The sequence below is a fragment of the Hordeum vulgare genome, chromosome 2H, assembly GCF_904849725.1.
Source record: "Hordeum vulgare subsp. vulgare chromosome 2H, MorexV3_pseudomolecules_assembly, whole genome shotgun sequence".
Classification (NCBI taxonomy): Eukaryota; Viridiplantae; Streptophyta; class Magnoliopsida; order Poales; family Poaceae; genus Hordeum; species Hordeum vulgare.
Window position 1 is genome coordinate 101,542,866 of NC_058519.1, and position 24,121 is coordinate 101,566,986.

Genomic DNA, 24,121 nt, shown 5'->3' on the forward strand with positions numbered 1-24,121 from the left:
GTTCAAGGAAAAGGTTAAGAGATGGCACGATAAAAGAATACAAAAACGTGAGTTCAATGTAGGTGATTATGTCCTGCTATACAATTCTCGCTTAAGATTCTTCGCCGGCAAGCTTCTCTCTAAATGGGAAGGTCCCTACGTTGTCGAGGAAGTATATCGTTCTGGTGCCATAAAAATCAATAACACGGAAGGTAATTTTCCTAGAGTGGTAAATGGGCAAAGAATCAAGCATTATAACTCTGGTACTCCCATAAATGTTGAGACCAATATCATCAACATCATAACTCCAGAGGAGTACATAAGGGATGTTTATCAGCCTGTTTCAGACTCTAAAAACGAAGAGGTATGTGTTTCGGTAAGTAATTGGACTCCAAAACTTTTCCAGTAGGAAATTTTCTCCGTTTTGGAATTTATGGAAAAATAGAAAAATAAAAAGCAGTCCGGAGAGCGCACGAGGCGGCCACAAGCTTGGTCGCCGCGGCCTACCCCCCTGGCCGCGGCGACAAGGCTTGTGGGCACCTCGTGTGCCTCCCGGACTCCGTTTTCTTGCGGAGCACTCCTTCTGGTCCAGAAAAAATCATTATATATACGCCCGAGGGTTTTGATCTCCGTATCACGCAGTTTTCCTCTGTTTTTCGTTTCGAGCCTGTTTGTGTTGTAGATCTAGATCGTCATGACTTCCCCAAAAGCTCCTAAGGACAAGATCTTCGAGAGGGTCATCAATCCCTACCTCACGGAGGTGCTGCAACACCCTCAATCTATTGAGATGCGTGAGGGGATGTTGCACATTCGTGATGTTGAGGGGCCTAAGAAGACCGGAAGCATGGAGAGAAGGCTCGAAGCAATGGAGCAACAAGTCTTCAAGTGCCAAGGGATGGTGGAGCGTGGACTCAACGCCAACCATATGATGATCATGGAGTTCACCAACAAGCACAAGATGGATGTGAATGACATTGGGAAGCACCTCTCCAGTCTCTATGACAGGGTTGATCAACTCCAGGGCCAGATCTATGACGTGCAAAACCAAAACTATGAGTATGAGTATATATTTAAATCAATACGGTTGGCTGCAGATTTGAGGATTCCGGCGACTCGTTCATCCTGCCATGATGGAGCACCTATGCCTTGAAGACGGAGGATCAAACTCATGTTGCAACTCCACCACCATCACCACCAAAGGAAGACAACTAAGCATTGATGTGCCAAGCTTGGGGGAGTTGCCCTGGTATCGTATCACCTTTATACCTTTTGCTTTTACCTTTGTTTTAGTTCTTTCCTTTTCAGTTTTTATTTCTTCTCTTAGTGGAATAAGTCTTTAGTGTTTAGTTTGAGTCTTTTTGCCTTGTGTCTCCCCCGATGTATTCGAGCTTGCGAGCTATATAATAAAGAGTATCTTAGTCAAGGGCTTTGTTTTGTGCCATGATCAAAAGTATGAAAAGAACGATAGCATGAAAGATCATGAGATGATCTTATGGAAAGTGATAGCTTCACATATAACAAGTATGATGATTGAAACTTGTTGAGAATAGACCAATATAGACCCCAGTCATTGTTGCAATTAATAAGAAGTAATAAGGAAAGAGAGGTTCACATATAAATTTATCATCTTAGACACCTTTTACAATTGTGAGCACTCACCAAACTATTACATGCTTAGAAGTAGATGTTGGACAAGGAAGACAACATAATGAATTGTGTTTGCTTGATTCCAAACAATGTTATATGATTAGAGATCCCTTAGCATGTGACGATTGCTTCCACCTCATATTAGCCAAAACTCCCGCACCAAGTAGAGATACTACTTGTGCATCCATAAACCTTCAACCCAGTTTTGCCATGAGAGTCCACCATACCTACCTATGGATTGCGTAAGATCCTTCAAGTAAGTTGCCATCGGTGCAAGCAATAAAAATTGCTCTCTAATATGTATGGTCTATTAGTGTGTGGAAAATAAGCTTTATACGAACCTGTGATGAGGAAGACATAAAAGCGACAGACTGCACAATAAAGTTCTTTATCACAGGAGGCAATATAAAGTGACATTCCTCCGCACTAAGAGGACACGCATCCAAACCTCAAAAGCGCATGACAACCTCTGCTTCCCTCTGCGAAGGGCCTATCTTGTACCTTTACTTTTTGCCCTTGAAAGAGTCATGGTGATCTTCACCAATTCCTTATTTCGCCTTTATCTTGGCTACCGTCATATGCTTGGGAAATATCTATATTCATATATCAACTTGGAGGTAAGTATTCAGGAATTATTATTGTTGACTTTACCCTTGAGGTAAATGGTTGGGAGGCAAAATTATAAGCCCCTATCTTTCTCTGTGTCCAACTGAAACTTTGATACCATGAGTACCACGTGAGTTGTAACAATTGTGGAAAACAAAAGAGATGATTGAGTTTGTGGATTTGCTTTACAAGCTCTTATTTGACTCTTTCTGATGATATGATAAAATGCAATTGCTTCAATGACTATGGACTGTTGTTGGCTACTTCTCGGTAAGGTTTTTGTTTCATTCTTTGCTTTGTGAAGGAATTGTTACTTTCCCATAAGAATCTTTATGATGTATTGTTGTTCTATGTGTGATCATGATGCCCTCATGTCCGTATTATGTTTTATCGACACCTTCATCCCTAAACATGTGGACATGTTTATGGATCTTGGTTTTCGCTTGAGGACAAGCGAGGTCTAAGCTTGGGGGAGTTGATACGTCCATTTTGCATCATGCTTTCATGTTGATATTTATCGCTTTATGGACTATTATTATACTTTGTGGTACCATACTTATGCCTTTTCTCTCTTATTTTGCAAGGTTTATTTGAAGAGGGAGAATACCGGCAGCTGGAATTCTGGACTAGAAAAGGAGCAAGTCTGAGTCCTCTATTCTGTGCAACTCCAAATGCCCAGAAAATCAACGTGGAATTTTTTGGGAATATATAAAAAATACTGGGCGAAAGAAGTGTCAGAGGGGAGCTCCCAGGGGCCCACAAGCCTGGTGCCCCCCCCCCCGGCCGCGGCATCAGGGCTTGTGGGCACCCTGGTGGCCCACTGGCCCCCCTCTTCTGCTATATGAAGGGTTTCGTCCGGAAAAAAATCAGGGCGGAGCTTTTTCGTGGATTCTCCGCCGCCACGAGGCGGAACTTGAGCAGAACCAATCTAGAGCTCCGGCAGGACGATCCTGCCGAGGAAACTTCCCTCCCGGAGGGGGAAATCGTCGCCATCGTCATCACCAACACTCCTCTCATCGGAGGGGACTCGTCACCATCAACATCTTCATCAGCACCATCTCATCTCCAAACCCTATTTCATCTCTTGTAACCAATCTCCATCTCGTGACTCCGATTGGTACTTGTAAGGTTGCTAGTAGTGTTGATTACTCTTTGTAGTTGATGCTAGTTGGATTACTTGGTGGAAGAGTTTATGTTCAGATCCTTGATGCTACTCATTACACCTCTGATCATGATTATGATTATGCTTTGTGAGTAGTTACTTTTGTTCCTGAGGACATGGGATAAGTCTTGCTATTAATAGTCATGTGAATTTGGTATTCGTTCGGTATTTTGATATGTTGTATGTTGTCTTTTCCTCTAGTGGTGTTATGTGAATGTCGACTACATAACACTTCACTATTATTTGGGCCTAGAGGAAGGCATTGGGGAGTAGTAAGTAGACGATGGGTTGCTAGAGTGACAGAAACTTAAACCCTAGTCTATGTGTTGCTTCGTAAGGGGCTGATTTGGATCCACTAGTTTAATGCTATGGTTAGACGTTGTCTTAATTCTTCTTTTGTAGTTGCGGATGCTTGTGAGAGGGGTTAATCATAAGTGGGATGCTTGTCCAAGTAAGGACAGTACCCAAGCGTCGTCCACCCACATATCAAACTATTAAAGTAACGAACGCGAATCATATAAGCATGATGAAACTAGCATGACAGAAATTCCCGTGTGTCCTCGGGAGCGTTTTTCCTCCTATAAGACTTTGTTTAGGCTTGTCCCTTTCTACAAAAGGGATTGGGCCACTTTGCTGCACCGTTGCTACTCTTGTTACTTGTTACTTTTCACTTGCTACGTTTCACCTCACTACACCATCACTTGTTACCGCTACTTTCAGTGCTTGCAGTTATTACCTTGCTGAAAACCGTTTATCAGAGCCTTCTGCTCCTCGTTGGGTTCGACACTCTTACTTATCGAAAGGACTATGATTGATCCCCTATACTTGTGGGTCATCATGAAGCTAAAGAAGGAAATTGACTTCCTATCAAACAGCTACAGCCAGTTGGTGGAGGATGTATCCAAGCTTTTTGACTATCAAGATGGCAAGATGTCTCATGACATGGACTATCCCAGTCAGGCAATAAATCAAAAGAAGAAAGAACTTGAGGATCAGGCAAGGATTGAGATAAGTATGGAAAAGCTGAAGCTTGCCAAGGAGCAGAGGTGCATTCTTCAAAGCCAAGCAGATATCATTCAGAACATGAGGAAGGCCATGAAGGAAGTGCAGGTGGACAGGGGCCTACTTAAGGAAGAGAAAAGAAGCTGGAGTATCTTATTGTTGATCCGCTAAAAGCTGGGCATTGCACCAAAGAGAAGCTCGAGAGGATCAAGGCAATAGTGGATGAGTGAAGACCTACTATGGTCAGTTAAGTAATAGGCCTATATATATAGCTGGCCTTGGATGTTAGGTGTATATTTTGGGTAAGTGTCATGTGTTTTTAGAACCTGAATCAAGATGGAAGGTATGAGCTAGTTAGTGTTATGGTTTAAAAACTTGTTGCTTTTATCTATGATGTAATGACTTTTATGTTAAGACCTACTATGGTAAGTTAAGTTAGTAAGAATGTTTAGCAAATATAGTAGCTTATAGTTTCATAAATTCGGTGTGGAAACTCACAGTAGATAAATATAGTAGCTTATAGTAGCTTATAGTAGATATAAACTGACAGTAGCTATAAACTGACAGTAGCTTATAGTAGATATAAACTGACAGTAGCTATAAACTGACAGTAGCTTACAATAGCTTATAGTTTCATAAATATAGTAGCTTATAGTAGCTTATAGTAGATATAAACTGAGAGTGTTTACTGAATTCAGACACTGTTAACTGAATTTCAGCCAGTGTTTACTGAATTCAGACACTGTTAACTGAATTTCACACAGTGTTTACTGATTTCAGACACTGTTAACTGAATTTCAGACAGTGTTTACTGAATTCAGACACTATTTACTAAATTTCAGACCTAAAACACACAGCAACAGATAGCACCATCATACAACATGCACCCTTGCATAGATTAGAAATATAGCAACCAACATGCACCAGAAATATAGAGTACTTGCAGCATTAGTTCATACAACCAACACCAGCAACAGTTCATCCAATCAGCACCAGAAATATAGCTTACATGCATACCAAAAGTAGTTCTAACTTATATGCTGACATATAGCAGCATACCTAACCCTACTTCTAACTTATATGCTGAAATATAGCAGCATACCTAACCAGTAGTACTTCTAACAGCCCCTGACGGCGCACTTCAGTTGTTCTTGAGGTTCTTCAGGCGCTCTGAGCGCCGCACCACACCCACCATCGGCTTCTTTGGCGCCCTCTTCTTCTTGTTGTTTCCGCCAGTGAAGACTGGCGGAATGATCTGCACTTCAGGGTCGAGGACGGCGGCCGGCAGCGCGAGGACAACATCGGTCACCCTCTCCGTCCTCGAGGCAAGACGGGCAGGATCCGGCTCCGGTGCCGTCATCCTGGATGAGTGGTACATCCACCACCTTGCGCGCTGCATCGGGTCGGTGGTACGCTGCACCTCCCTCATCGCCCAAAGGATGACGGCAGAAGGTGGGACGCAGTAGCCGAGGGGGGAAGGCACGGAGCTTCTTGTCCTCATGCATGACCTTGATAAGGCCACGGGCGTGGTTGCGCATCATCTTGATGCTTGGGAACCAGCCCGTGATCTCACGAAGCTGCTCGCGGATCTCATCGTTGTCGCCGACGAGATCTTGCACGGCCTTCTGCCAGCCAATGCTAGCGTCCATGGCGCCGGCGGTTGCGTCGTGTGGGAGGGGGGAGGAGATTGGGAGAGCGAAGAGACGGAGGGCGGCGGTTTCTGTGTAGGAGGAGATGGGGAAGTAGTGCGAAGAGACGGTGGGTGGGTGTGTGGTCTTGTCGTCATTTACAGCAGCCAGCCTCGGAAACCGAAACGGCCACCGCAAACTTCACATCACAATAGCTAACACTAAATACACAAGTACTAGTAACATGACAAGTTCCTATTACTATCCCATTGGCATTGCTCGCAGCATTTCTACCCGAGGTGCTCTGTTCGAGCCCCAGGCCTCCCCTTTTTTTAGTATTTTTTTTAAAATCAATTGGCCTACATCAAATTCATCTTAAACAAACCATCAATCTTAGTGGCACATCACAATATTAGTACAAACCAGCAATCTTAGTACATCAAAAATAATACATCAAATGGGATAGTAATACAATCTTAGCAACACACAATCTTAGTACAATTCATAGCAACACATAGTTTCAATGGTTTCCACTTGCATTGAAATAGGCTTCAAACCTGCTAGTAGGTCTCCTCTTCCTCTTGCGTGATAATATCACAGCAGCTCCAATGGATGTTCTAGGTGCACTGAATCCCCTTCTTGATGCGCTTGCTGGTGCTCTTGGAGCTGCTGTTGAAACTGTTGATGTTGCTGCTCTTGGAGCTACTGTTGAAACTGTTGATGCTGGTGCTCTTGGAGCTGCTGTTGAAACTGTTGATGTTGTTGCTCTTGGAGCTGCTGTTTTTTTCTTTCTCATTGTGTTAGGACCAAGTGGTGGAGCAGATGATGTTGGGATGTGTGAACTTTGGTCTTGATGTGCTCTTTCTGGAGGTAATTGGGTAGCACTAGAGGAACCATTGAAAATTGCTCTATTCTCCTGCAAAATAAAAACAGTTATTGATTAGACCACACCTAACCTATAATGTGAAATTCAGGAAACAAATAATGCAAAATGTGAAATGACCTCGTGTAAGTTCTTTCTCATCTGCACACTTGGTTTCAGAGCTTTCCCACAATTTATAAATCTATGGCCTTGTAGACCACAATTGATGCATGTAATTGTTCCCATCCTACTTGTGTCCTTTGGTGCAGGCACCTCAAACTGTCCCTTCCTCCTAGCTGTCTGTTTCCTGCCTAATTTTTCTTTGAACACTGGGGGCTCAATATCCTGGGTTTGGGTGTCAGGCCAGAATTCAGGACCAGGGACAGGGTACACAATGTCTTTGTATGCTTCAATATAAAGTGGTTTTTTGAAAAATTCATGCACAAAGTCCTCTGGGTGCATATGAACCTTGCTCATTGCTGCTATTACATGACTGCATGTCACACGTGTCATGTCCCACCTCCTGCAATCACATGATTTAGTAGCAAGGTTCACACAGTACTGTTTCTCACCACTAGACACTTGCCAAATGTCAGGACCAACCTTATGTGCCTCACAATATTTGGCATACTTCTTATTCTCCTCCAGTTTCTCTGAATAGTTGGGTGTGATCATCCACCTGCTGTACTCTGTCTTTTCCCTAGTCTTTTGCCTTTTGATCATCTGCTTAGTCCTAATTTCTTCAAACATTGTCCTAATTGGTTTGGCCCTAACATCAAGGATCATTTTGTTGAAAACCTCACTAAGGTTGTTCACAACAAGATCAATTTTGCAATTATAATCCATTGCATACCTACACCAAGTCTCCTTTGGAATTTTCTCAAGCCACTTCCAAGCACCCTCACACTCTGCTTTCAGCAATGTCATTCCTAATTCATGGCCATGTTTGGTGAATGAGTAGCGCCTTATCTACTAGCTTCTTTAGTTCTGCTGCTCTGAAGCCAGCAGATTGAAAATTTGCATATATGTGCCTAAGGCAGTATCTCTGAGGGGAATCAGGGAACACTTCATTTATAGCCTTAAGAATACCCTATCTATAAATTAGTAACTATCAGAATCTTCCTTGTCAACCACTACTAGCAATATTTCTGAACTACTACAAGAGATAGGTGCATACCTTTTGCCTGTCAGAAATAATGGTGTAGGTTCCAAATTTTCTTCCACTTCCAATGCAGCATCTTAGCTGGGTTAGGAACCATGTCCAACTATCACCATGTTCCTTCTCAACAACACCAAATGCTATGGGTAGATGTTGTTGTTGCCATCTCTTCCTGTGGCTGCAAGAATTTGTTGTCCAGTGGCTAGCTTGATGAAGCAACCATCAAGCCTTGCATCCATAACCAAATTGGATACCATAATTTTTCTCTAAGAAAATGTTTTCAAGAAAAAATTGTTGTAAATATACCTATAAAGGGCTGCATCCATTAAGAAATCCTTCCTTTGATGCATGCAAGCAGTAGAACATGTACTTAAATCTAGGAGTTGGTGCAGGGTTTTCTGGGTCCTAAAATGTTGTAACTATACACCTGCTACTAGGGTTTGTATCAATAACTGCTTGTAGGTAGTCCCTCAGTCTATAATATTTCTCCTTCTGGTCACCTTGCACAACCTTAATAGCCTTCCTCCTTGCCCTATATGCCACACTCCTTGATACATCAACTGAAAAATTGACTTTGCTGTTTTTAATAAGTGCATCCACAGGTGCTCTTGGATCTGCTCTAAGATAAGGCTCAACTGCTTTGGCAAGCCACTTAGTAGTAACCTTTGTGTTCTCTGCTGATGATGGACAAGTGTGCTCCATGTTACACTTCTTAATGCAAAAGGTTCTTTCATGAGCTATCCTGGAGGCACACATGTAAAATTCACACCCATGCTCTCTCTATGAGCACCAAACAATAATTCTTGTTGGGGAGTTCCTGTGGTAGTGAAAAGACCTCAAAGTCCTTATATGAAAATCCATTAATGCTTCTCTAAACTGGTAAACACTCTCAAAACACAAGCTCTTGCAGAACAGTAAATGTGAATTGGGAGTTGAGGGGTCAAACCATACCCTATCCTTCATCTTTTTCTTATTACTCTTTCCCTTCTTCAGGAGGTATGGTAGGTCAACTTCATCTTCTTCTTCCTCATCACTTATGCCTAAATCACCAGCAAAACAAAACTCATCTGGTTCAGGAAACCAATCTGGTTTTTCTTTATGCTCTACATCATTGTGACATCTGCTAGTTGGACCAGGATTCTTCACATATTTCACTAAAGCAGTTAATTCCAATGGTCTATCCTCTTCAGAGGCAGAATCTATTTCCATTTGAACAACTTCATCAGCACTCCCATCAGAATGAACTGAATTATCAGAACAGAATTCAGACACTTCAGTGTCTCCTTCAAAATGGTTCAAATTTGACTCTCTTTGAATCCTGCTCCTCTCAAGCTGAGCCTTTCTATCATTTATCTTTATCTCAACATCAGAATCCTTCACAATACAGCTCTCTTGAGTGTTCATGTAATTCTCATTACCCAAACTGCATAAATAAGATGAAATACCTAAGAGAGGTGGAACTCTAATAGCTGAACTACAACTACAACTACACATTTAAGATTGCAGAAAAAAACTCCTAGAAACACATCTACTCTACTAATTTGCCATACCTACAACCCATAGAGCATCCAGGCGGCGATGACTTGACCAGTGGTGCCTCACGCTGCTGCGAGCCATCCTGCATCGCGTAGCTGCGGCTCCCCAACCAGTTATCCACTTCATGGAAACGTACATCGTCGCTGCCGCCATCGCTGCCGCCCTCGATGCCGCCGTCGCTGCCGCCAACAATGTCGGGAATCACCGACGCCATGGCGGCCGCCACCTAGGTCACAGACAGGGAGAGGAGGGAGAGAGTGGAGCGACAGGGTACTGGATCGGATCTGGAGGGAGAGAGTGAAGGGATACGACGGAGACGGCGAGCGGGCGCCGTCAAAGCTGGCCACGCTGGCACGTGACATGTGAGTCAGCATTGCGAGAAAAATGGTTAAAAGAGGTAAATCGGGCAGTTAAGAAGTTTGGTAGTTTTTTGCCACAGATTAGGAAAATTTTGGTAGTTTTTCGCACAAAATCATAAAGTGATAGCTACTGGACACGTTTGCGCGAAATGTGGTAGTTTTTGGCAATTTACTCCATGCCACCTCCTCGGCCGCATGCTCATGACGCATACCTAACTAATTCTCTATTGCCCTCATCCTCGACTCGCAAATCTCATGATGTCATCTCGATCGGCAGTTAGTGACGCGAGCCATGCTCGCGCCGCCTGCCCTCTCAACCTGTTGCGACAAGCATCTGCGCATTCCAGCTGCTTGTAGGTGACCGAGGACCCAAAGAGGGTCATTAGCAATGTATAGCTTGGTCCATATATCGTCGAGGTTGGCCTGGTCCATGTTTTTCAAATCGGTCCCTCTTTGACTCAAAGTGTTTTTAGAGGATCAAATTCCTTAGGGTATTCTTTTTGTATGTTGGCCGTGCATTTAATTCGTAGGATTCAATCCTAAAAGAAGTTTTCATACGTTCCAAATCATAGGAAATACTATATTTTCATAAGATATCTAGCATCCATTTCAACCTCTCATGAAAAAAAAATCTTTGTAGTTTTTGCATGATGCAATCAACTAAACTAAAAAGTCATAGTCCCTTCGATCCATACTACTTATCGCTTCGACTGATGTATCCCACGTATTTCTGTGTTAGACACCCGTGTTTGATCAACAAGTAATATGAATCAAAGCGAGTATATGATTCGAATGAGCATGACATTCCAATCATGTATATTTCCTATTCTCACGCTTTTACAATCCCGCGAATCAAAAGGGCCTATTTGGCATGGTGTGTTAGTTGCATGACGTTCTTCTAATCTCGTCACTGGGTGAATCTAAAAAATCCCACAACTGAGCGTCATTGCAGTATTTTTCATGGGTGTATACCATGTCGTAATGTGCACACGCAATTAGCTGGTTGATGCAAAAGGATCGAAGATCGTCCCAGGGCCGGCCCTAAGGGGGGGGGGGGGCGGGGGCGGCCGCCTCGGGTCCCCAAAAAGTTGGGAGCCCTCCTTAGGTACACATGCGCTCGGCCCAGGTAGTCAGCACGACATGTACTCATGTCCAAGCTTTGAAAAACAGTGGGTTTAAGTAGGCACGCTACACGCATAGACGACCCGCTCAAAAGGGAAAAAGAAAAAAGGGAAAATCTAATGGGCTTCCTACGCACACATGTTCTCCCGTGCAGCGGCCGCACGCATGTGTCAGATCTTAAAAGTACGGAGACGGTTTACCAATTAGCATAATGTAGTACTGATTAGTTTAATAGGATTATAAGAGGGAATCTACTTTTTGCACTTACACGCTACTGAGTTATACTAGCTTTTTGCATTTTAAAAAAGATTTATCTTCCAAACCATTATCTCAATTAATGATCCGCTTTCACCACTGACTTTATCGCGACGAGATCTTCAAAACTAGATCTCATGTTAACATGTTTCAATAACTTTTGTTTTCGTCAATACTTGCTAGATTATTATGACTTACTTGTCATATTATTTGTTATATAGTTCTCACATTAAATCAACTTGATTATCACGTTCATGAATGAGTAAAAAACTTGATTCATTATACTTGTGCTGGTTCAAGCATTTGCTTGCCTATTATCAGTGTTTTAATAATCATTTTTTAGCTTCACAGAATACTGCAATACTTAAAAAGTACAAAATTATTATCACGGTAATCATGTATAATTTTTATGACAATTGTAAATCCGTAAGATGACAACTATGATGACATAAATGTGGCAACTAGGAACGACGAAAAAGAATCAACAAAACATGTCAACATGGGATCTTATTTTGAAGGTTTTGTCGAGACGAATCTAACGATGAAGGCGAATCTCCAATCAAATTATTAATTTGTGAGATAAAACATTTTTAAAATTGACAATAAATATGCATAAAATGTTGACTAGGACTGAAAGATATTTTGCATGCATGCGCTGCCAAAATGCTTCACCATTGAGATGCATGCAGCAGTACAAGAGCCGTACTTGTATAATTTTCTAATCCCCAAACATGTGCTTAAACCCGATTTGCGTCGTGGTCAGCGAGCCGGCGCCGCACGGGAAGGCAGCCGTGCGGCGCCGCTAGGTAGTGAGCTCCAAGAAAGAAATGGCAGGCAGATTGTCCACGATCTCAGGAGGCCAGGACGTCGCCCTGCTTTCAGCCACCGATTTTATGTGAAATAAGAAAAACATGGTATTAAATGTTTTCGTGCATTCTATAAAATTCATCCTTTTAAAGGAAAAAATATGTTTTTTTATAAATTTACTTATGAATTAAGTGTGATGATACGAGCGTATAATCCTATACATGCAGAGTATATAACCCTTTTAGTATTGGAGGATCCAAATTTTAGTTTCGCTCCGGGCCTCCAAAATCTGAGGATCGGTCCTGGATCGTCCTTGAGAAAAGCACGCCCCATGCAGTAGCCAAGAGACTAAAACCGATGGAATACACACCACCAGGTGCCCGGTGCCAGCAGCCAAGAGCCTGAAGCCCTGGAACCGAAGCGGGCGTACGTGGTTTTTCCTTTTCCTTTTCTTGAGGCAACGAACGAATTCGGCGCACGTGGCGCCAGCGGAGCCGACGGATGAATCGGAGCAGGATTCCGGGGCGCGCATACGTGGGCTCACACGGACCCCGCCATGGCGCCCCTAGTTTAACCCAGCCGCGCCGCGCCGCGCGTGGGGGATCGCGACGCCATTCCACCATCCCATCCATCCGCTCCAAAAAACCTTAATTACGCCCACTAAACCCCTCCGGCATTTCGGCTGGGCCGGGGAGGGTTTGCGGGATCGGAGGTGGGGGCCTCGTGGGGACTGACTAATTAATCACGTCGCTAATTGGTAGCCCGGAGACTAATGGCAGCCCGGGCGTCCGGGGGGGTTAAGTAGGAGTAGACCGGCGATTAAACAAGCAGGTGTCAGCCCGACACGATGTGGTCTGGTCTGGTCGTGACACTTGGCGCCTTGGATCGTGTTGGGTGGCCTCCGATTGCCCCGGGCGCCGTGGGTGGGCCGACGCACGCGCATATGTCATTTTCTCGACAAGGAAATCGGGCGCCGTACTACTAGTACAACGTGCTCCATGCCAGGCAGTCGCGCGCAAAGGAAGAAGAAGGTCAAGGAAGAAGGAAACGATCTTGCCCTTCCCACTTGCCCCGTTGCACGTCCTCCTTGCGCATCGACGGAACACATTTGGCGCCTATCTCCCAGGCATTGTGATTTTTTTGGAGAGAGACCCAGGCATTGTACTTGGCGCTTGGGGGCGACGCGCGCACGTGTCGCCTTTTTCTTTTCTGAAAATAAAAGGCTGTGGAACTACTACGTGCCTCTCAAGTCAAAGCTGGGCTAGGAGACCCAAATACTCCTTCAGTCCCAAAATAACTGTCTCAACTTTACACTAACTCTAGTACAAAGTTATATTAAGCTAAGACATTTATTTTGAAACGGAGGGAGTAATAGACAGTATGTTACTGTATCTGTATGACCACAATAATTCGAAGAACATAAAGGAGAATCACATGAACTGTAGCAAAGAACCGAGAAAATGGGAGAGAGCAGCATGTTGCAGCTACGGCTACGGCTAGCGACCCTCACCGCATGTTGCAGCTGCGGCACACCCACAGTATGCAGAGAGCAGAGTGACAATTAATCATCTCAGCATACTGCAGGAGTGACAATTAGGCCTTAAACAGAAAAGCTTTCAAGGAAGCAAGTTCTCCCCTGGGCGTCGCCAGAATCGTTGGCTTTTATCCACGCCTGAGATGACTTGTATTTCCATGCAGTTTTAAAACGAAATAAAGCCGCCGTTCTACTTTAAAAAGAAGTCTCTACCATCTGCTCTCTCCTTTTTGTACAACATAAAAGCGCATCCGAACATTTGGGCTAGTCCAAACTTACACTAACTATCCAAAGTTGTATCATGATGGACAAGTTGTACAACCAAAGACGCCTGATCATTCTTTGATCAAGCATTCAAGCTACACAGTATGACACCCACAGGCTTCCGCCCACTCTAGTAGTATGTACACACCCGGGGCTCTCACTACGATTCAGACCCTCCACAGCACACCTCGGCACAGCACTCGTAGCAGCCAAGGCACGAGAGCGCGGCGCAGACCTGCGCCATCATGATGGCGCACTGGTCGTTCATCCTGTTGCACGCCTTGATGCAGCACATGCAGCAGAGGCAGTCCGCAACGCGGCTGCAGCACCCTCCAGCCTTCTTGAATATCTTCAACGTCTCCAGTGGTTTCTCCTCGCCAAAACCTGTGAGGAGGTTTTCCTTGGTGGCTGCTTTGTCACCGAATCCAAGTTTTAGACCATGAAGCTGGAATCGTAATGGCTCATTGGCACCTTTGTGTCCTTTCGGTTTCTGCTTGACCTGCTTAGTAGTTAGTGCACAAAGTTTTAGTTAGCAGTCTTTATAATGTTTCAATTAGTCATTGACAAAAAAAACAGCGGTATTGCTATTGAGATCATGTCTAGGACTGATCTCCCCCTCAAAAGGAAAGAAAATAATATGTAGGACCTACTTTTTGTGCTGCGTCCAAATTGGTTTGAAGTACAACCATGCTTGTGTACTCTGAAAGAACACTATTCTCTATGCTTAATTTTATCACCTGCAAAATGGAAGAAACAGAGTTATTCAAAAACTATGCAACTAATACATACTATCAACTGAAAGTTTTCAAACCACGCAATAAACGATGCTTTGGGCCATAAATGAACAGGAAACTGGTCGGTACAACAACATGCAGCAACAGCACGACTTTAAATGTCTCAATATCAACAGCATTTTTCACGGTTCTTCAGAACAAGGGATGTAGACTGAAATATCAGCAACTTGTCAAAAACCACTCAACAACCCTTTTACTTGTCTACCCGTATGATGCATGGAACAACTATGTTTTTGGTTCTTCAACTTTGTGCAGCACCATGTACAACAAATTCTTATTCTAGGATAACTCATCGATTATCAGTTTTATTAAATACAACTCCATGCCCTGGAAGTTCAATGCAGGTTTTAAGCAAAAAAATGAAAGGCGATGCACAATTGGATTAACCTGAAGCTCACCTTTCTCTCCAGTTGTTTGTCTGCAGAAAGCCATGCCTTTGCTGTGAGAAGAGCGATCTGCTGTGGTGCGAAAACCTGGAAACCATGATAAAAGGAAATGCAGAGCTTATCAGCATACCAGGATAAGTGATGGTCCTAAAGCATGTAAAATACCATTAGGTTCAAGGTTTAAATCATGTTCACAGAATTAAGTTACGAACTTGCACAAGTACTCTGATGAATCATAAAACAGATGTACAAAGTAGCAAAGTTCAGGCATTTTACGTTATCAAGAGGCATGTCCTTTATATGCTGGACCTTCAGTTCAATCGAGATCTCTGTCATGTCAGCCAAGTAACCCGTTGCCACAACTGTCTCAGGGAACTTGCCTTGGTATTTTCCAGATACACATAAAGGACACTGTGCTGAAATGTCTGGAATACATTCAGAATCCACCTGAACAGAAAAGAAAAGTGACAGTAATAAGATCATCAAACATACTGCATTTTTCTGTCTGTACTTCCAAAACTGTGTCCCACATCCCATCCAGCACAAAACCATTATGGTGATATAGAAGATGATAAGCAGTAAGTACAGTCTAATCCACATCTTTACACTGCCTGGAAAAATAATCTGAACTGCCTAATAAAGCATTATATAACACAAAAACGTGATGCCAGCAAAAACTGCAAAATGAAATTTACAGCAGTCGATAACCGCTAAGGGCATAGTTTTTTTTATCATAAGCATCCTATGAAATTCACACAACCAAGTAACTTTTAGATCAAGAGGGCATGATACAAAAAGTAATATGATTAACATGCACACTCACTTCAAAATCATCGAGCTGTTTTGTAGCATCAATTGAGATGTTTGCCACTATTGTATTTGATGCTTTCCTGAACCACTTAAGTATTCGACTCTCAATTGATCCTGGATAAAAAGAACAGGGAAAATATACTATAATGAATATTTAGTAACTTGACTTCAATAAATCATAAATTTATTGTTAACTAATCCATTGGATAAAAAGAACAGGGAAAACAGGTTGTTTAACGGTTGATTGCTGAAAGATGTATTGCATATATCTCCAAATCAGTAATATAAATAGTGCTGGTATTAAATTGACACAATTAAAAATTAGATTAAATTACAGTCAAAGAGCACAGTAGGAATTACTCCGTCCCGAAATAAGTGACTCAACTTTATACTAGCTTTAGTACAAAGTTAGTACAAAGTCGAGTCACTTATTTTGGGACGGAGGGAGTATTATTTTTTGTTCCCTTCAAGATGGATTGCTTTTGTTCCCTTCAAGAAAAACTTGGCCTTACTTCAGGACTTGGGTAGATACATGGTTTTTTAAGTGGGAAGATTGACATACTTCTCAGCAAACTTGGATGAACTGTGAATATCACCTCAATAATGAATTGAACAGATCACAGTTTATATTTATGTTTGCCTCATATCCTTTAATGAAATAATAATATATACACATCATGGCCATCACTAAAACTTCCAATCATATACAAAAAAAATCAAACATGCAACAGAAAAAGGCTATACATAATACACATCATGGCCATTAATCATGTTTGCCTCATATCCTCTAATCAAATAATAATATATACACATCATGGACATCATTAAAACTTCCAATCATATACAAAAAAACTCAAACATGCAATAGAAGAAGGCTATACATAACACCCATATCAATTTCCTACATTCAAAGTTCAGATGAGGGCACATCATACAGCTTTCTAGTTCAAGTAAATGAAAGCAATGGGGTAGAAGGAGTGGGATGTTAGTACCTGTCTCTAGTGCAGCATCAAAATGCCCCTTGCCGATTGATGCCACCATGCGCAAGAAATAATGGTTGCAATATAAACCTAACATTTTCAAGTGAGAGGGGTTGCAAAGAATTAGAAAACAAAGTCCAAGAAAAATAATAATTAGAAAACTAACACGCGATACTAACAAAGAGCGAAAAAACAAAAACATAGTTCTGACTTATGACAAATTGACAATTACTCCCTCCGTCCGGAAATACTTGTCATAGAAATGAATGTATCTAGATGTATTTTAGTTCTAGATGCATCCATTTTTATACAAACACGCGATACTAACAAAGAGCGGAAAAACAAAAACATAGTTCTGACTTATGACAAGGGGGGAAGAACTAAAATGGAGGATTCTGAAAAAAAAAAGGACCTTCGAAATCAATTTTTATGTGTAGCGCAAAGGAGTTGCGATTTCTTCTTATTCCTATAGAACCTCTAGTAACAAGAATATGAAATCGTAAATAGCGAAAAATTCTTGTCTTGCGCGGTCTAAGTCTAAGGAAATACGAAAAATTCGCTTATACAATTTCATCTACATCGAATTTATATATCAGAATAGCGGATAGAGGCATCATTCAAGGAGTCAGGTCTACTTACTTTATGCTTCTTTCCAAATTTATGGTGGATTTGATAAGAACCTTTTTGCTTTCTTGATAAATAATCGACAAAAAAAGCGTTTTTTATATATAACCTGCTTGTTTTATTATAATTATAACAAGTCCTATATGGAAATGCCCGCTAAAGAGAAAATCTATTTGATTGTCTCTTTAAGCTCTTTTTACACGGGAATAAATATATGCGTATAGAAAGATCAGGTGCCAATAAGCTTAGAAAGAGTTTCCATTTTCGCCTGACAACTACTTGGATATAGTTCTAGAATTCAGGCACAATAAATTATGTACTGGAAGGTGCTCCTTAAGATTACCTAGTCCAAAAGTGGAAATCCGAGGAGATTTAGATCCTCTGCTGAGGAGCTCATTTTTCACAGTTTGGCAGATGTCATGTTCATCATCAACCGATCCATCAGTCATAAGAAAAATTTGTGGGACCGCGTCATGGGCACTTGACAATAACGCCATCGCCTTGCATGAGTAAAAAATGCAATATGAAACAACAGAGGGGGGGGGGCTAATATGCCCATGTACATTGGATATTAGTATTCAAAATAATAATAATACCTCATTTAAAGGATGCATAATATCCGTGCCACCCTCAGCAACAAAGTTGGCATTCATCCAATCATTTGCATTTGCTATTGCTTTCTCATTTACTTTCTCTAAACATGCTGAGAATGAATGGAGCTCCTCATTAAATGTTATAATGTTGAAGTAATCTCCTTGCACAAGTTCAGAAAGAGCTGTAGACACTGCATTCTTCACATTCTCAAGAGGTTTCCCTTTCATGCTTCCACTTGTATCAACAACAAATACGACTGCTTTCTTGAAGACCTATTGAATTGCTCAGATGAAATAAATCACCATTGTTGTTTATGACTTCAATTGCATGAAAATTCCTCTGAGTTATTAGATGAAAAAAGCTACTCCCTCAGTCCCAAAATAAGTGTCTTAAAGCTTAGTACAATTTTATACTAGAGCTAGTACAAAGTTGAGACACTTATTTTGGGACGGAGGGAGAAATTCGATTGCATCATTGTTGTTCATGACTTCAATGATGTACAGTATCAAGATACCGAGGAAACACTTTATTATCAGCATTTCTCAAGGGCATTGGAACAGAATTGAATGGCATATTAGAAATATTTCATGACCACAGCATTATCTTATCGCGGTATCACGATAACCAGTAGTATTGCATTACCATATACCACAAAGGTTACTGCAAGAGATCCCTGCCTTTAAAACAGAATATTTTCCATGTGCAGTTCTCAACCAAGGAATATGTGCTTCAATAAATGGACTATGGCACTACGACAAGAAACCAATTAAAAAGCAGCTAACCTTTCTATTCCCACTTCCAGGTAAAATGAAAATGCTGAACGTATCTCTATCGTCATAATCCTGTGATGTTGAAGGCTGCAGAAGGATACAACCTGACAAGTCACCAGAGTACACCTGTAGAAAGCCACACAAAAACAGTCAGCAGCATTGCAAAATTGGACTGCTAAATACAGCGATGGATTTGCAATTTACATGATAGTAAAGAACAATTCCTTTAAGATGCCTATAAAATCAGATATTAACAGTAACTAGTACTTCCTCCGTTTTTACTTACTTCACATATTAGCTTTATCTCGAGTCAAACTTTATAAACTTTGACCAAGTTTATGCAAAACATTATTAACATCCACAATACCAAATCAATACCATTAGAATCATCACTCAATATATTTACATAACATATATATTTGTTATTGTTAAAGTTCAGATTGTTTTCAATAAACTTGGTCAAACTTTACAAAGTTTGACTTAGGTCAAAGCTAATATGCAGAGTAAATAAAAACAGAGGGAGTACATCTAATCCAGATGATAGCATGATTAACTCACACTGTAGGAAAATGTGAAATCTTTGCTTGACCAACTCTCAACAATTGCTTCATGCAGGAAAGACAATTTATCACCCTGCCTTGCCTTTTCCTGAAATAACAGTGTGAAGAATAAACAATTGCAAAGACTCTAGGTACCCCAAATTGCAGATCAAAACAACCACTAAGAAACTATGTTACAGTTTTATTACCTTCAACGAATGGCTTGTGCCCTGCAACAAAACCTCTTTACTGAATCCACTATTCACAGTCAACTGAATTTTCTCCCTCTTCATGAATACTTTTGGTAATGGGTTGACATAGTATGGAAAACGGAAAGGTATGTCGACCGAGAATCGTCCATTATCATAGTGTAACTTCTGAGACCATCTAACTGTGGCTACAATATCCGCTCCACCTTCCACCTTTATTGATAAGATAGCAACAGATCAGCAAAGTAAGTTATAGTTTACAAAAAAAAAAACGCTTAGCAGGCAAAGAGTGTAAGTTTATATGTATATGGCAAGTACCTGTGGTATTGTCAAGCAAAACATATGGGGTTTCAAAATGCCTTTCATAGTATTCTCCATGGTTTGGTCTTCTACTTCGGTCACTTGAGTATTGTATGACATTCTTCCGACAGTGACCTCAGCGCCTAGAATTGAACCCTATTAGCCAAACCGTTCTTAGGTTGAGACCAGCACAAAATATAATTACAAATATTGACCATAAAAGTACAATAGCTACCCAATGCTTCACTTGAAGTTCTTTTTCTTAACAGTGGGTGAGGAATAAATTATACAGGAGGCATCATGTGTGGATGAAAAAGAAATTTAGTGAAGTTCCTGTATTTTTGGACATATCAGGTTAATAAACTTAAATAACCCGAGTAACTTAACAAGTAATCCAATGATAGTGCAAGTGCTTGAGTAATAAACTTAATAATACACGCTAACCATCCAAGATAAATAACTTTACTATCAACCTATGCCTGACTGCAATTACTATACTTATTTTAAGTCCTTATCAACCTATGCTACAAGGCAAGATAAACAAAAGCAACACAACTGCGCTTAATAATACACGCTAACCGTCCGAGGTTAATAACTTTACTATCAATTTAATTTATATTTCCAAGTCCTGTATATCCTAGCACATGCTGGACTAAAGGCCAAGCAATCCAGTATGTTGGTATGCATGTCCAAATGAGATAATGCAATTCCTGCACATTCCAAGTGTGTTTGCCAAGATCAACACATCCCTTCGGGTGATTGTTTCCATTGGACAAAGCAAGGAACTAGTTTCACTTGCTCATGCAACACTAGAAGTCTAGAACATACTATTCGTTTATAACTGAAGGTGTATCCCTTTTACTTGTTAATTTACCAGAACTTAGGAAGCAAGCTATTGAGCCAACGATTGCAGTCAGACACCTTGACACGACAAGCGACCCTAACTGTACAGCAACTCAAAGTCAAACAGACAGAATAATACAGCATCACCAATCATGTCAACCCTCGCCAAACTGAATCCTACTGAGACGAGCCAACAGAACAACACCAGGAAATTAAAAAAAAATGTGATACGCTGACGAGAATCGGATGGCCTCACCTGTTCTCCCATGGGCACAACGAGCCTGACGTCGCACTCGCGGCTGCGCGTGATGCAGTGCAGCCACCAGCGCGCGCGCAGGGTGACGGCGGCCGTGTCGAGCGAGCAGTCGACGGCCAGGTCGATCTCCTTCATCTGCAGCGGGATGAGCGCGGGCGGGTCGAGGCGGCCGTAGACGTAGGGCTGGTAGCTGGGCACGTCGGGGGTGTCGACGGCGGCGGGGTCGGAGACGACCGCGTAGGCCATCGGCGCGGCGGGGAGCAGCAGCGCGGCGGCCGCGTCGGGCCCGCGCTCCATCCCCGCGGGCGGCCGCGGCGGGGGCATCCCGCCCGGCAGCACGAGCCGCTTCGACAGCTTGAGCCCGTCCTCCACCGCGCGCGCGAAGTCCTCCATGGGGAACGGAACGGGCGCCGCCGCAGCCGCTTAGGGTTTCGACGGGATGGGAACGCGGGGATGGGAGGGGAGGGGAGGGGGGAGAAGGCCGTTTGATCTGGTGATGTGGGTGTGGGTGTGCGGGGGGCGATGGGGCGGTGCGGCGGCGAGGGAGAGGGAGAGGGAGTTTTTATTGGGGAGGGAGCGTCGGGGGAAAGGGGAGATTGATTAAGTTGCCCGGAGAGGGAAATGATGAGCTGGGTTGGGGTTGCGAGGAGGCGATCGGGCAGGCAGGCGAGCTGGGGGTGACAGGCTGCGGAAGGCGGTGAGAATAAGGAAGGAGCCGGCGGCGTGGGTCCCCCCCGCCTGGTTTGATTCGTCGCTTAATCGTTGTCTCGCGGACGGTTTTCTTCCCAACGGGCTCACGTGAGACGGTTTTCTTTTTCTTTTTCTTTTTCTTTTTCTTTGCATCACAAGAGGGTGAGCTGGTTGTTTTTCTTTCCTATATAAAACCGGGTTGGGGCAGTTAGTAGCCTGTTAACCCGGCGGTTGTTGGTAACTTGTTATGGTGGTTTTCAGGTGGAGTTGGGGCTGGCATCTTTGCTGAGCACTTATGATTTCCTTTCCATTGTTTTATATATATATAAATGGCATCCTCTTCATTGTTTTTGTGATAAAAATGGCAGGGTTGTGGAGGAGCAAGCAACCATCTTCTTCCTCTCAATTGTCTTTGTACTAGCTCTTTTTTTAGAGAACTCGTTTTTAGTTTGGATGATAGACAGATCATCTTTCCTCCTACGCCGGGTACCGTAGATGTTGGTACATAGTGAGGTAGTTCATAGGTGGGGGAGTTGTTTCAATTTGATTTCAACAAAAATAGTTGAAAGATTGTAGTAGTATTGTTTACTTGCATGGTTACATTGCAACGTATACATATAAGAAACGAAAATCCTTACATCAAAGGAGCATGAATAGTATACTTGACCTCTGTGATTGATTTTCAACAAACTTACCAATTCAAAGCTACACTAATCAGATTTTGGTTTTAAGATGCCGGTAGAAACTAGGGTGGAAAATGGAAAACTAATCAAACATTATACATAATCTGATATAGTTTATTGAAATTGATAATTATTTTAATTCAATGGCCTTTTAATGGCTGTTTTGGAAGAAAAAAAAGATTGCGTTGAGCGGCTTGGACCGATCAAATGCCATATGCCGATATGCTTGTTGTCCCCTTCGATGGATGCGGAATCTCACTACTCGCCAAAGATGAGCGATGGGTTGTTTCGGCGGTGGAGTCGTGGTTCTTCTTGCTCAGCCGGGAAGACATATCCCTTCGAGGATGAGTTGTACCTTATTTTTTGCGTTTTTGATAGTTCAAGCATTTAGCTATCGGTGTTTTAAAGATAAGCGGTGGGTTGGCATCTTTGTTGAACACTTATGATTTCCTTTCAATTGATTGGAAGTTTGAAAGTAAGTGTTGAAAGATGCTAAGAGGTTGGAGGGTCAATTAAGCAACCGTCTTCATCAATTCAATTGTTTTTGTACTAACTATTTGTTAATTTTATAACTTTTGCGTTCGACAAATGGCTAGAGTAGGCAGCCACCTATCCATGTTTAGGAAAGCTAAGGCCAGATACCACGGTAAGTAGTGAGATAATGCATATGTGGGCGGTTATTTTGACTTGATTCAATATAATTAAATGAAGATTGTAGTATTCTTTTCTTATATAGTTACACTCACACCTAAACCAAAGAAGTTTAAGAAACTTACACCAAAAGAACCTTCAATAGTATAATTTCATCTATCTTGGTGATTGATGTCGCGCCTTTGTTTTGCTTAAAGTACTAGCCATGATGAATTTTGAACCCGACTTTTCAAAGGCATGTGAGCTATATTTAATTTCAGACCACTCGTATGAATTAGTGTGAAAAAGGGGGAAAGTACCTTTTGAAAGTTTTTTAAATGTGTTCAACACTTAGACCCATCATATGTCAATGTCCAAATGCTTGCCCTCTTTGATGGTTGCGAGGTATCGCTTCTCGTCAAGATGAGCGGTGGGTTGTTTGCTGGTAGAGCTGTCCCTAGAGACGTGGCTCTTCTTGCGTCAGTCAGGAAGTCATGTTTCTCTGCTTGGGGATGAGTCATATAGTTTAATTCTATGTATTTAGCAAGCAATTTCTTGAAGGTGAACGGTGGGTCGTTTAGCGGTCAAGCAGTGCCTTGGACACGTGACAGGCTACTGAGCGAGTCGAGAAGGTGAGCGGTGGTTTTTGTTGCTCAGTTAGGAAGATACGTCTCTTATTGGAGATGAGTTGAACTTCATTATTTCTACATTTCGTTGGTTTATGTATGCCATGCCCTTGCTTCAATTGCATGTTAATATGATATATAAACAACACAATTAGTATCAAAATAAAAAGAGCAATAAATATGTGATCTTTGTTTCCTTGTGTAAATTGAGTACCTAAGTCGAAGAAATATGATGGTGCAAGCATGGCATTAACACGTTGACGATTTTAATTAAAAACACACAGATGATATGGTAGCTAGATCTATAACATCACAAATCATCATGGCAAGTCCAATTTAGCGTATAGCCTCAAGTAAAATCTCGTGCATAAGGCCATGTGAACTAAGTTTTGTTGAAATATAAATGGGCCAAGGGTCGATATATGAATAATTCCTGAAAATCCCAAAGTCCCATCTGAATGTCAT

General features: G+C 42.1%; 1 protein-coding gene across 3 annotated transcripts; it reads right to left on the reverse strand.

Annotated features, from left to right (window-relative positions):
* Nucleotides 1-13,849: 13,849 nt before the first annotated feature.
* On the reverse strand, nt 13,850-21,494 carry LOC123425329 (inter-alpha-trypsin inhibitor heavy chain H4-like). 3 transcript variants are annotated; one of them, XM_045109011.1, is made up of 13 exons: nt 21,028-21,494; nt 19,947-20,084; nt 19,629-19,841; nt 19,439-19,528; nt 18,893-19,006; nt 18,113-18,382; nt 17,860-18,016; nt 16,905-16,982; nt 15,926-16,026; nt 15,379-15,549; nt 15,115-15,189; nt 14,573-14,659; nt 13,850-14,424 (listed from the first exon to the last, which is right to left on the reverse strand). In XM_045109011.1, exons 1-13 carry the CDS (start codon nt 21,418-21,420, stop codon nt 14,083-14,085), a joined length of 2,229 nt encoding a protein of 742 aa, XP_044964946.1. In that variant the 5' UTR covers nt 21,421-21,494; the 3' UTR covers nt 13,850-14,082. The 3 variants fall into 3 exon arrangements, with proteins under 3 accessions (XP_044964946.1, XP_044964947.1, XP_044964948.1); XM_045109012.1 differs by having other exon boundaries at nt 13,850-14,421; nt 21,028-21,491; XM_045109013.1 differs by having other exon boundaries at nt 19,947-20,071; nt 21,028-21,110.
* Nucleotides 21,495-24,121: the final 2,627 nt, after the last annotated feature.

Excerpts from the sequence above, each read along its gene's own strand:
- LOC123425329 (XM_045109011.1), bottom strand. The coding sequence starts at position 21,420 with ATGGAGGACTTCGCGCGCGCGGTGGAGGACGGGCTCAAGCTGTCGAAG. Across the intron at positions 16,983-17,859 it reads GATTTCCACTTTTGGACTAG|GTTTATATTGCAACCATTAT; the intron begins GTAATCTTAAGG and ends TGAAAATGTTAG. Across the intron at positions 15,190-15,378 it reads AGGACATGCCTCTTGATAAC|GTTTTCGCACCACAGCAGAT; the intron begins GTAAAATGCCTG and ends CATGGTTTCCAG.